We start from the raw sequence: 12,636 nt of genomic DNA on the forward strand, positions 1-12,636 counted from the left end.
TGAGAAGTAGAAAGAGAAAGTCAGAGATACTAAGAGGACGGGAAAGCACATAACCGGGAAAATCTAATCTCTTTCAATCTTTTCATCTTCTCTCTTTACTGTTTCTGTAGATCAGAATCCTTCAATGTCCTCCCATCTGACCTGAATGGCAGAGCATTCTCAAGCACTTAAACTCTTTCATGAGAAACACTCTTTGTTCAGGGACATACAACACACACACACAACTTAGGCCCATCATCTATTTATAGTTGATAAAATGGTATCCGCACTTAAAACTGCAGCACTCAATATGCTAGCAGGTGTAGGCCCTCACATTTACTACATTATCCTCAGTTTATGTTAAAATATCACTTTATAAGTAGTACTATGTACTAAAATTTAAATGAATCATCTGGGGTCTCATTTATAAAACTTTGCATAGATTTCATCCTAAAAGTGTACGTACGCGCAAGATTTTGATTTAGATTTTGATTTTGCATACGCACAAAAAAAAATCAGATTTATAAAACCATGCGTACGCCAGAACCTGCGCACAAATCCTTTTATAAATCCAAGTCAGCGTACGTGCATCTCCACCGTGTCTCCTCCCCGAAATCACCATATATGGAGATTACGATGCCTAGTTTTACTATGCATAACCTCATCTGCATATCATTTCCATACATATTCCCATCCACGTGACACCACGGCATCAAAGGTACAAGACAATGTAAAATATTAGATATGGATTATAAATGCCATTTGTGCCACACATTATATTGATAAAGATAATCCAATATCCTCTTTATGTTTTAGAATAAATATATCAAAATATCGATAAAACAAAATTATATAAAATACTTAAGATAAAGGTTTTAGAATAGAGCTGATTCATTCATTTCCATTGGCCAGATAGTATTTTAATAGTTTTAAACAATTCAAATCAAATTTATACAGTTTTGCTGATAAGGTGAACACATCTTTTTGGAAGTTTATAGGCTAGTTTTAGTGGAAACAGATAGGCCTACTTATTTATTGCAGTCGTCTGTCTCGGCGCGTCACTGACAAAGTATTTTAAAAAGAAAACTTGCTAATCTTACCGTTTTCCTCATATTATATCCTTCAAATGGTAATTGTTTGAAGATCCTTCACACAACATCAACACCTTATTATTGGACCTATTCAAACTAGACAACGGACCGTTTGACCAGCAGTGTCTTCCATAATGTCCAAGTTATGTGTGCATTGATCATCGTTCTCGCTAAAATATTTTGTCATACCATCTGCAGTTTAGTTTAAAGAGGAATTATTGTTCTCCCAGCGCTCCTCGCTGTCATTAAAACAGTGTGTCACAGGAAAAGTGATCGAAAGTAGCACATCTACTATCTGAATTCATATCACTTTTGTTTAACTTCTGCGTAATGTAATTTCAGTGCTTATCGGCAATAGTGAAGTGTAATATTAACGTAAATGTTTATCAAATGAAAACGTGTTTCCACGCGAGTTTAAATAATTCTTTTATTTATTTAAACTGTTATTGTGGACATGAACTATATTTATGGTTATGACTCAGAATGAGGATTTAATGTGGTTTTCCTTCATCTGCCGTCAGTCCCTCAGCTCACCATCAGTGTCGCCAAACTGCTCTGTCTCCAAAATGTTCATACGCACGGCTCAAAGTTTGCTTAAAGGTGTGCGCACTCTCCTGTCAAGTTTATTTTTATAGATCACAACCTTTGCGTGGGAACTGGCGTACGCACGTTTCCAGCCCCGTTTTGTGCGTATGCACGCTTTATAAATGAGACCCCAGATCAATGCACTTATTGAGTAAATGTATTTTTGTACTTATATACCTGTATGTAATTCATTTCTGTAATTACATCTAAATAGAATGTTTACCCAACCCACAAAACCTGTCCCTAACCTTTACATATCCCACCCTGATAGCAGCAAAAGCATTTTACAATGCAACATGAACAAAATAAGTGCATTGTACTTATTTTACATAAGTACATAGTAATTTGAAAACACCTAATATAAAGTGGGACCAAATACTGCAGTTACTGCAGTCGTCGTTATGAAACCATAAGAAATTAATACGCAATCTACATCAAAAAGAAAGACATTTTAAGAATCCACTTAAACCAAAGTCTACAGAGGAAAGGGAAAAATTGTAACACTCAATATGGTGGCTGTAGAAAATGAAGTCTTGCCTTTCAACAAAAAAAAAAAAAAAAAAAAGGTAATCAGCTTTACGGCAAAGGCATTGCTTGCTCTTTTTGCTCTACAAAAAAAGTGTAGCCTGATTTAAGCATTGCTGTCAGTTTTTATTGTAGAACTGACATATGTTATCGAAATGGCACATAGTTTTTGACATTTCAGTCTTTTCCCTTTCCAGTAGATTAGAGGTGTATTTGCGTGACTTGAAAATAGTTGCCCTGGGGCATTGACACAATGACTGCAGAGTGAACCAACATGCTCCAACAGGGACTTAAGATAATACCAAGTTACTTCAGTTTTATTGCAGTAACAATAACTCTAGATGCTATAGTATTTGAGGGGAATCTTTGGCTATGACAGCAGTGTTGTAAGGCTGTATGTTTTTGTGGCAACAAAAAAAAGTCAAAAAAGTTGTACAATTAATTGTTAAAAGATCATGTTTTTCTTGACAGTGACATGTAGTCACTACTTATACGCTGCGAATGCTCTCCATATACCCGAGCCATTTGAGAGAATGGATGCAGGGATTTGCTTATTAATTTTAACATTTTCTTGTCATTATAACATGTAACCTAAAGCTTATTTACATTATAAAACGTGTATGTTGCTGTCCTCACATTATTTTACAGCCGAACTGCAGTTTTCTGAAATCTGTTCTAGTTACAGAAGGATTCAGGAGAGCATCCGCAAGTAAATTAAATGAATAAATTACCAAGTAAAAACAAAAATATTGTATATCCTTGAGTTTTGTTACACAAATTTGAATCTGATAGACCTTTAGTTTAGTTTATTATCATTGTCATTTGAATCATTCATTCAACTGATTTGTTATTTTAAAATTAAAACTACTCATAACTATTATGATTTTCTTAAATATGTATTAAATATGGAATATTTATATTTCCATTTGTATTTTGAGTCGCACCTTTATTCCACTTGTTTACTTCATTTTTAAATACACTAAAGCAAAGAACATTTTGTCACTCAGTATGACACAGAAAAAAATAGCCTCTCTATTTTGAGCAAAAAATCGTGATTGTCAATTTATTCAGAATCATGCAGTTATAAATGAGTTTTGACGATGCACCAGGCCTCTATTTCTAGAACATTTTCTCCTCTGTTGTACTTGACAAAATGTCCATGTTTTTTCTGTTTTTGTCCTTCAAAGCTGACAAGCAGATGAAATTAAAAACTAATTAAACCAAGACCAAATTTAATTAAAACCTGAACTACACAAAGATGGTGTCGTTATAGCGAAGTTCTCTTTGATATGACCATTAGACAGCATCTGATCTGCATTAGCTTAAGTAGCTAACACTCCCGCTCTAACTCATGCTTTACAAGATCTTTGATGTGGAGTATTCTAATAAATAAAATGAATGCAGGCAGGGTCATTAACAAGCACCTTCATATATTTGCACCTGCAGTTGAAATCTAACATTTTACATAGAACAGAAATAACAGCTATTTAAACCTTTACAGATCTGTTTTGAAAATGAAGTACTAAATTCTGCAAGAATCAATGTGTGGGTTTCCGAAATTTTTCAGAAAATTCAGAGATAAAAGTGTATTAATTGTATTTAGTATTTGCTTGTTGTGTGAACTGTTCTGTAATGAACTGTCAGTGCAAGTGAGAATGTATTCGCAATTTATTAAGCAAATCTCACACAATGTGCTCAATTTGGACCCAGTTAAGAGCAAAGAGATACACTCTGCTCTGCTCTAATGGGGATGTCAGTAGATGCTGGAGATAATAACTGTTAGTTTACACTGTAGATAATGATTAATTCAAGCGCATTTCAGCTGAGCTGGCAAGCTGACTAAAATTGCAATACAATACAGTGTAAGTAGTGAGCCTGAACTCTAAATTTGAAGGAGGAATAAAACAAAGTGAAAAATAACCTGACTAATGGACTGTGATAACCTATACAATAACATTCTCTGGAATTGGAAGTCAGGGGAAAATCTTGAAGGCCTCTTTTATCATTGACATGAATACTTGTATGAGTGACTGAAAATGACAGAGCTTTCTGACTCTGCCAGTTTAGTTCTTCAAAGTAGATTTGTGACTGACAATCACAGACTAGTACAATACTTGTAAAATAAATTCTGAATGTGTGGGCGCAATAAATTTCACCCCTGACGGCACTCATTTAAAGGGATAGTTTACCCAAAAATGAACATTCTGTCATCATTTACTCACACTTACCCAAAAAAAAAAAATCACAACAAAAGTAGTCCTTGCACTATATTCCAAGTCTTCCAAAGTAATAAGATTTGTGTGATGAACAGACCAACATTTCAGCCATTATTCACTGATTCAGTGACAGTAACCTCAAAAACCAATACAAACGAATCAGTCTGTTTGGTGAACGAATTGCTCAGGCTCATTTGTTCTCAAATTCAACACAGATTCAATGATTGCAACCAGGGGCGGAGCCAGACATTGTAAACATTTGGGGCTTAGCCCAAATCTATATTTGTCCGAAGACAATTAATAACAGCTTTAATGACATGAAAGGAGCTTTTGTTGTCGTACACTCAAAAAAATGATTCTAGCTGCTTGTTCAGTTTATTTAAATAAAATAAGCTGAACCAACACAAATCTTTAGTTTTTTACTTAATTGGCATTCGCACTCAATTGTATTATGTTAAATGAAATTAAATTTGCAAAATGTTAGGTCAACCTAAACCATTTGTGTTGGGACTACATGAATCATTTATGTTGCATTGATTGAACCTGGGCAGTGTATTTCTAGTTCCCAGCATGCTTTGCGTAGGGAAAGATTGGAACAGTAAATGTTGAACTTAAGTGCTGTTTAATGTGTTTTTTAGTAAAGGGAAACACCTTTTAAAGTTTGATGTTCAGTTATATTTGACATTTAAAAGAGTTTGTTATGTCGATTTTTTTTTAGGTTACCATTATGCTGAAGTGTAGACCTTGTGGTTAGGCTCTAGGTGGCTACGTAAAATAAATTTATATTGTTCTCAACGAGCATTAACTGTGCTCAAGCCAGTGATGAGAAGTTCTTTACCTGATCATCACTTGCATGCTATAAATGTTATGCATATGAAAAAGTGTTATTTTAGTTTTTATAGAAATATAAATAAATTAGTTTGAGGGTCAGCACAAAATTTACACAGTCTACATATGGTCATCAGCTTTTCCCCTCTCAATGGTCATGAAACATGTATGTCTGTGTACAACAGCTACTCAAAACCTAAGCACAAGCGCACATCTTCACCATGATGGTAACAAAAAAAAAAAAAAAAGCACTGGTTGGATCAACAAGAATGAATTATGTTCAGGAAACATACACAGAATACGTCAAATGAAACTGGTGTGATCTCATTCAATTAGGATGAATTTCACTCATTAGTACAATTAACCTAGCTTAAGTTCAAATAAATCAGTTCAACTGTGTGGAAATAGGTGTCATAATTGAATTAAGTTAGACCAACAAGTTATTTTTTTGAGTGTATTCTTGTTTTGAAAATGTACAGTATTTGGCACTGTAATTTATAAAACTTTGTTGGATGTACCAGCTCTAGGGTGGTACAAAAGAAAATTTTGTACATGTTAAGGTTAAATGCATCAATCTGGTGCACTCTGGAAACTCAAAATTAAGAGCTTCAACCCATGTACAGTGTGCAAATTAAACAACGAAACAGCATTGACTTGAACCTGGACATTAAAAAGGGTTCAAACATCTTTTTTACAATACTTTTGTACTCATCATTTCTTTTTAAAAGATAAATCCTTGAGCTTTTATTTTGATCACCAGATCACCAGCTGATCGCGTGCGCAAATGTACGCACATCTCTTTAAAACACGCAGCACAGACAGACTGTATATATACTTAATCGCTGTCTTTTGCTGTTTTATAAAGGCACAAAGCCATATCACGGTTTTGATTTTAGCTCGTTGGCAAAAGTAGTATGTTTTAAATTTTCAGTTCATTATGAAATGATGGCGGCAGCAGAGGGTCATTAATGGGAAACACTAAATGAATGTATAGCTGATAAATGTGCTAAAGTTGTCATATCGGTTGTTATACAACAAAAACCCTTCCACCGGACCGAGAGAGAGTCTCGAGGCCTGCTGCTGCTCTGAGTGAGTGACAGGAGGCGTGGCTCTGTACAACTGCGGTGTGTGTGAACGCGCTGTCGGAGAGGAGAGAGAGAAAGCGCTGCCGGTGTATGGTCGGATACTGTATGCAGTATATGCAAAGCCAAAGCGCAATGAAATAAAGCGACTTATGATTTCGGGGGTTTTGTCCAGTTTCATATTTGCTCAGTGACAGTCATTACATTCGGGGCTTGACTCAAAACATTCGGGGCTGAAGCCCCGGCAAAATCGCAACAGTTCTTGATTAAACAACTCACTCTGAAACATTTTAATAAAATGTGTATAAAGACTTAAATTTTGGTCTGATCCTGTTCCACAAAATCTATTGTAGAGCCATTGTTCTTTACAAAGTTTTTTTGGGTGAACTATTCCTTTAAACACCTTACTTTGTTGTATGAACCAAACGCAGTTCACTTAAAGTGAACCAGAAAGGGAATCAAATGCAAATGACCTCAGTGGTGTGGTGATCATTTGGATTTAAAATGGCCACATTAGGAAAAATATGTAGCTCAAATTTGTTTAAATTAAAGTGAAACTCACCAAAGCCCAATCTGTTGTCATTGTTTCCAAAGTCGAGAGAATATATGACAACGTGGTAGTTGTTCCACACGTACAGCAAATTGTCTCGGGGGTTGTAGTCCACAGCTGCGATGTATTGGTAGGAATTTGGGAATGGAATGCTGAGGTGTGTTTCACGGCTCTTTTCTGTGTTGTACATGTAGTCGATTTTATTCCCCAACGCTTCATTATCGTCATCTTCGTAAACGCTCTTCACTACATAGAGGATTCCGCAGATCATGAAAGCATTGGAGGCTGATCGCTTATCGTATGTCGTATCCCATGACCCCTCCACTCGTAGTGTGTAGGGGTTGAGCTGACTGACCACAATTCGTCCATTGTTCTGTTCGGTGGCGTAAATTACCCACAGTCCGTTTTCATCCACTGCCAGATCGATGTCGGATTTCCCACCCCAGCGATACGGCGAGGTGTCGTGGTAATTAGCGTTAGCGATAATCGCCTCACCGCTTTTGATACGAGTTCGCAGGTCGAATTTAACAATGTTGCGTGTACGTTCCTTGTTGAAGAAAAGTGCACCATCGTACACCACGAATCCAGTGCCATCTACTCGATGTGGTAGTTTGTATGTTGTGGTAGGGCGACCCGCAATAAAGTCCTCCTTAGATGAGTACTCAGTCAGTGTATCTGTGCGGTAAGGTGTCCAGGGCATATAGTAGATCTTATTGGATGACTGTAGGGGGTCTTTACACCATGATCCAGACTGATGGTCCGACTCAAAGAGGTGTTCGCTCTGGTACACACCTCTCAATACACCTGGACAGAGAAAGACTGAAAGAGGAAGAAAGGGAGTGAGTTGCAGTCACACTTTTGAACGTAATTTTATACTCATTTTTTTGTCCTATCTATTAGTTTATTAAAAGTACATGAAATGCATGACCTACTCTCTTTTATGATGAGCATGTTTTTAATTTCGTAATTTAATTTTGATATTTTTGGGGGACACAAAGTCAAAATTGTCAGGGTGATACAGTCCTGATTTAATGATGAAAAAAGCCTTATTGATATAATTAAATTTTTAAAAATAAATGCTTAAAGGGTTAGTTCACCCAAGCATAAAATTCTGTCATTTATTATTCACCCTCATTCCATTCCACACCCATAAGTTCTTCATTCATCTTCAGAACACAAATTAAGATATTTTGATTAAATCCGATGGCTCCGTGAGGCATTCATAGGGAGCAATGACACTTCCTCTCTCAAGATCCATAAAGATACAAAAAACATATTTAAATCGGTTCATGTGAGTACAGTGGTTCAATATTAATATTATAAAGCGACGAGAATATTTTTGTTTGTTTTTTCGCCAAAAAAAAAACTAAATAACGACTTATATAATGATGGCCGATTTCAAAACACTGCTTCAGGAAGCATCGGAGCATAAATGAATCAGCGTGTCGAATCAGTGGTTCGGAGCACCAAAGTCACGTGATCCGAATCATGATTCGACACAGAAGAATCATAACACTCTGAAGCTTCCTGAAGAAGTGTTTTGAAATCGCCCATAACTAAATAAGTTATTTAGTTTTTTTGGCGCACCAAAAATATTCTCGTCGCTTTATAATATTATTATTGAGCCACTGTACTCACATTAACTAATTTAAATATGTTTTAATACATTAATGGATCTTGAGAGAGGAAATGTTATTGCTGGCTATGGAGGCCTCACTGAGCCATCGGATTTCAACAAAAATCTCTTAATTTGTGTTCCGAAGATTAACGAAGATCTTATGGGTGTGGAACGGCATGAGGGTAAGTAATAAATGAAATTGTTTTCATTTTTGGGTGAACTAACCCTTTAAGTTTGGCATAATCTTGTATCAATATTAGAAAAAAATAATAAACGAAACTGCTTCACTGCTTTTTCATAATTAACTAACCTTAGTCCACAAAATCAAAGTCTTGTGGTGTAACCAACAACAGCAACAACAACAACAACAAAAAAAAAATCAACAATTCTGACTTTTTTTCTCACAATTGTGAGATGTAAGTCTCAAGTTATGCGAGTCATAAAGTCAGAATTGTGAGACATAAACTCTGCAAAACTGCGAGACTCTGACTTTTTCCCCTCAGAATTGGACTTTAAACTTGCAATTGCTCACAATTATGAGAAAAGAAGTTAGAATTGTGAGGTACAAACTCACAATTGCGAGAAAAAAAGTCAGTTTATTTGCCACAATTATGACTTTATAACTTGCAATTGCAAGTTTATATCTCACAATTACGAGAAAAATAGTCAGAATTGCAAGATGTAAACTTGCAATTGTGAGAAAAACAGTCAGAATTGTGAGATAAAAAGTCGCAATTATCTTTTAAATTGTTTTAATTCTGTGGAGGAAACAAGCTTCTATAAAAAAGACCCCTGCTGACCTTTCTTAAAAACTTCTTAAAAGTGTGACCTTTTTATCATAATTCAAATTAAAACTTTTCTTAAAAATTATTCAAATACAAAGAGCATATTTCTAAGAATTTTACATGTTTTAGATTTTTTTCAAAGAGTTTTCCTTTTTATTGTGAACACGTTTGTATTTCATTGACCCATAACAAATGCGAGCAAATGCAATGATCCACAACCAAAGTTATCAGAAAGCTACATGCTCTGAGCCTGAGAGAGAGAGAGACATATTTAATCATATCTGATGACTAGTAACCCGATTTATAGTTCATGACTCCTGCAGAATCCCTCAGGATGTTCTGAAAATCTGTCGCACCAACTTCTCTAACCCTGAGGAAAATTCACACGGTGTGAGAATTTATGTGGGGGGTAGTTAAGAATCATCACCCTATTATTCCTGGTACATTACATGTGAAGACGAAAATAATCATCTGTTAAGCTTTATGCAAATCAACCTTAATTTGTCCTGCAGAATTACAGCTTGTAATACTAACATTCTATTGCATGAACTTACCCACAATACATGGCTGGTAAAAATACCATTGATATTTTCTAACCCTGGGAAAATTTTCAGGGGAGTAATTCAAATCACATTTTAAAGTACTGTGAAAAATCAATGACCAATAAACAAAGGGAAAAAAAAAAAAAACGTACACAGAGCAGTCCGGGCTGTCATGCATATCTTATAAATGTATGTTCTTGTGACTAAACCCTCTCTCTGAGTGAGTGTGTGTGTGTGTGTGTGTGTGTGTGTGTGTGTGTGTGTGTGTGTGTGTGTGTGTGTGTGTGTGTGTGTGTGTGTGTGTGTGTGTGTGTGTGTGTGTGTGTGTGTGTGAACGTCTAATGTTTTCACTCTCTTTGATTTATAATGATACTCCTGCAAATCATGCAGATAGACTTACATGGTCACACACAAACAGAGAAGCGATCGCACAAACAGTCACATGGAATGCTTGCCATAGAAATGGCCCTTTCCCACCATTCCGTTCCCAGAATGAGGGACATCCTCATGGGAAGTGTGGCTGGTATTTTAACTATTACTGGATGTTTCCTTTTATTGTTTTAGATGCATTAATTTTCCACAATATGTCTCAATCCAGGAACTTCTCTTGGCCTTTGATAAGACCAAGTATATTTGTATTTATTTAGTTTTGTATTATTACTTGTGACTGCCAAATGTTTTGGTAGCCTACTAAATCATTTTTCATTTTTTAAAGTCATACCCAAGTATTCAGTTCAATTCAAGCTTATTTGTAAAATACTTTTTGCAATACATAACGTTTCAAAGCAGCTTTACAGAAATTGCATTTTCAAATATTACAATCAAGAAGCCAGAGTTGACTGTGTCAAGGAAAAAAAAAAATAGTGATGAGTTATTGGGGAAAAAACTTGAGAGGCTTCTAACTACATACACAGTAAAAATGACAGCAATTTTTCTGTTATTGTCAACTTACAAATTGCTTTGTAATGTGCACACCATTCTATTCCAAAACCTCGCATAAAACACTCCAATTTCAAAATGCCAATTCACTTGATTTGAGTATTCTTGCCATTTGATAAATTTGATAACTGTTCATGCGTCATCTCTAGCTATGCAGAAAATTAAGTTATTATGTTATGACGGTCTAGATTCACCCCAGGCCATTCAAGAGGCATTATAACATCGCAAGACATCAGTTTCACACTGCCATGTCCTGTGGTCAGCACAATCAGCAGCTTAAGTTTTAAACAGTGGTAACACCTCCCAGTTCATCTGATACATGGTAAACCACCAGATACACTGAGAGAGATCAAGAGAGAGGAGACAGTGAGAAATAGAGGTCTAATTCAGGGAGTACAGCCTTGGTCTGAGATCAAGTTTCTCCTCCGCATTCCTATTATAAACCATTATGAGCTACTGATCGCCAATCTGTCATTAGTATCAAATAACACCATAACAGCCTGACAGTGAATTACACACTTAAATTACATTAAAGTAATGGACCTACCTCTCTGCTCCACTTCTGCATTCACAAAAGGGTGGAAGAAGAAGAAGAAGAAGGAGAGAGAGAGAAAAAAAAAACAACAGATTAATGATGCAATATTAAATACTTCACAGTAATTCAATTCCATATTATGCATGAAATGTGCGATGTATCTTAACACAATCTTGTGAAAGTAGTAAAATGTGCTTCATTTGTACTCTAAAAATTCCATTAACAAAGTGATCATAATTTTTGAAAACAAATATAGTGTGTCCATGTGATATTATACTATTAACCAGAAAAATGAATGCATAAAAACAAACTGGAGGGAAAATAATAGGGTTTGTTTTACAAAAATTTCTCATGTGTCTTGAGTGCTATGATTTAGATACAGAGCAGCTTTCTTGGCGAGCTGAGATATGGAAAAAAAGATCTAATTTTTGTTTTTATTCAAATTTAAAGCTGATTTTGTTTTTTATTAAAAGCTCTGACCAATGTTGTGAGTTAGAGGCAGGACCATTTCATTGGCTGACCGATGGAAGAAGGGGGAAATATGTAATACGTGAAAGCAATATGGAAATTTTAGACTTCAAATTAGCTGTTTTCACTTTTATTTATAATGGTTTTAAATACAAATCTTATTAGTTTTACATTTGTATATTTCTATCTTTGCATACATTTATATTTACATACACTTTTCATTTTAAGCCTTATATATTCTTATTCTTAAATAATTTTACATACTTTTAATTTTTATTTTTCTAATTAAATTTGAATTCCGTTCTTCATTTAAACATTAATCAACCAACGATGGAAGACAAAAATAATTTCATTGAGCTCATGCAATGGCAAAAAGAGCTTGGCTTGCCTAGAAAAAAAAAATACAATCTAGACACTTGCTACAATTTATGTCCTTTGTGTATGTGTCTCTGTGTGTGTACTTCTCTATGAAATATGCATGAGGATGAACTGTTAATGCGTCACTCAATAAATAAGCCTCCACACAAGAAAGAGAGACTATGTGAGTGTGTGAATGAGGTTCCAGGAGATCTGATTTAGAAGCAATTATGTCTCCCACACACACACCTAGTCAAGTTTCAGTCACATTGTAAATGGATCAATAACAGATAGTCATTTGCTGTCAGTGATAATGAATAAAGACCAGCCTGAACAGACAGGGTGCGCATAGTCTTACTGGGAGGTTATGACTTCCTCTACTAGTACCCTATCCATCCCAACTAACAGACAGGTAATATAACAGGGACTCCTGCTGTATGTTTACCAAAATCATTACCAGAGGTGCAATGTAAAAGGCGGGGTTTAGGCAGAATAAATGATTGGTTCAGCATACGTCACTAGTTTCACCGAAAGAT

At 35.5% G+C, this 12,636-nt stretch overlaps 1 protein-coding gene across 3 annotated transcripts in view; it reads right to left on the bottom strand.

Annotated features, from left to right (window-relative positions):
• The window catches only part of adgrl3.1 (adhesion G protein-coupled receptor L3.1), a 136,591-nt gene that overhangs the window by 73,496 nt on the left and 50,459 nt on the right, over positions 1–12,636 (bottom strand). For all 3 annotated transcript variants that reach the window (XM_067402990.1, XM_067402989.1, XM_067402988.1), the window contains exons 5-6: positions 11,288–11,302; positions 6,869–7,675 (exon numbers count right to left, since the gene is read on the bottom strand). In XM_067402990.1, the coding sequence (XP_067259091.1) occupies positions 6,869–7,675; positions 11,288–11,302 (822 nt within the window). The remainder of the gene's footprint in view (positions 1–6,868; positions 7,676–11,287; positions 11,303–12,636) is intronic.

This window comes from Chanodichthys erythropterus, chromosome 12, assembly GCF_024489055.1.
Source record: "Chanodichthys erythropterus isolate Z2021 chromosome 12, ASM2448905v1, whole genome shotgun sequence".
In the NCBI taxonomy this organism is placed as follows: domain Eukaryota; kingdom Metazoa; phylum Chordata; class Actinopteri; order Cypriniformes; family Xenocyprididae; genus Chanodichthys; species Chanodichthys erythropterus.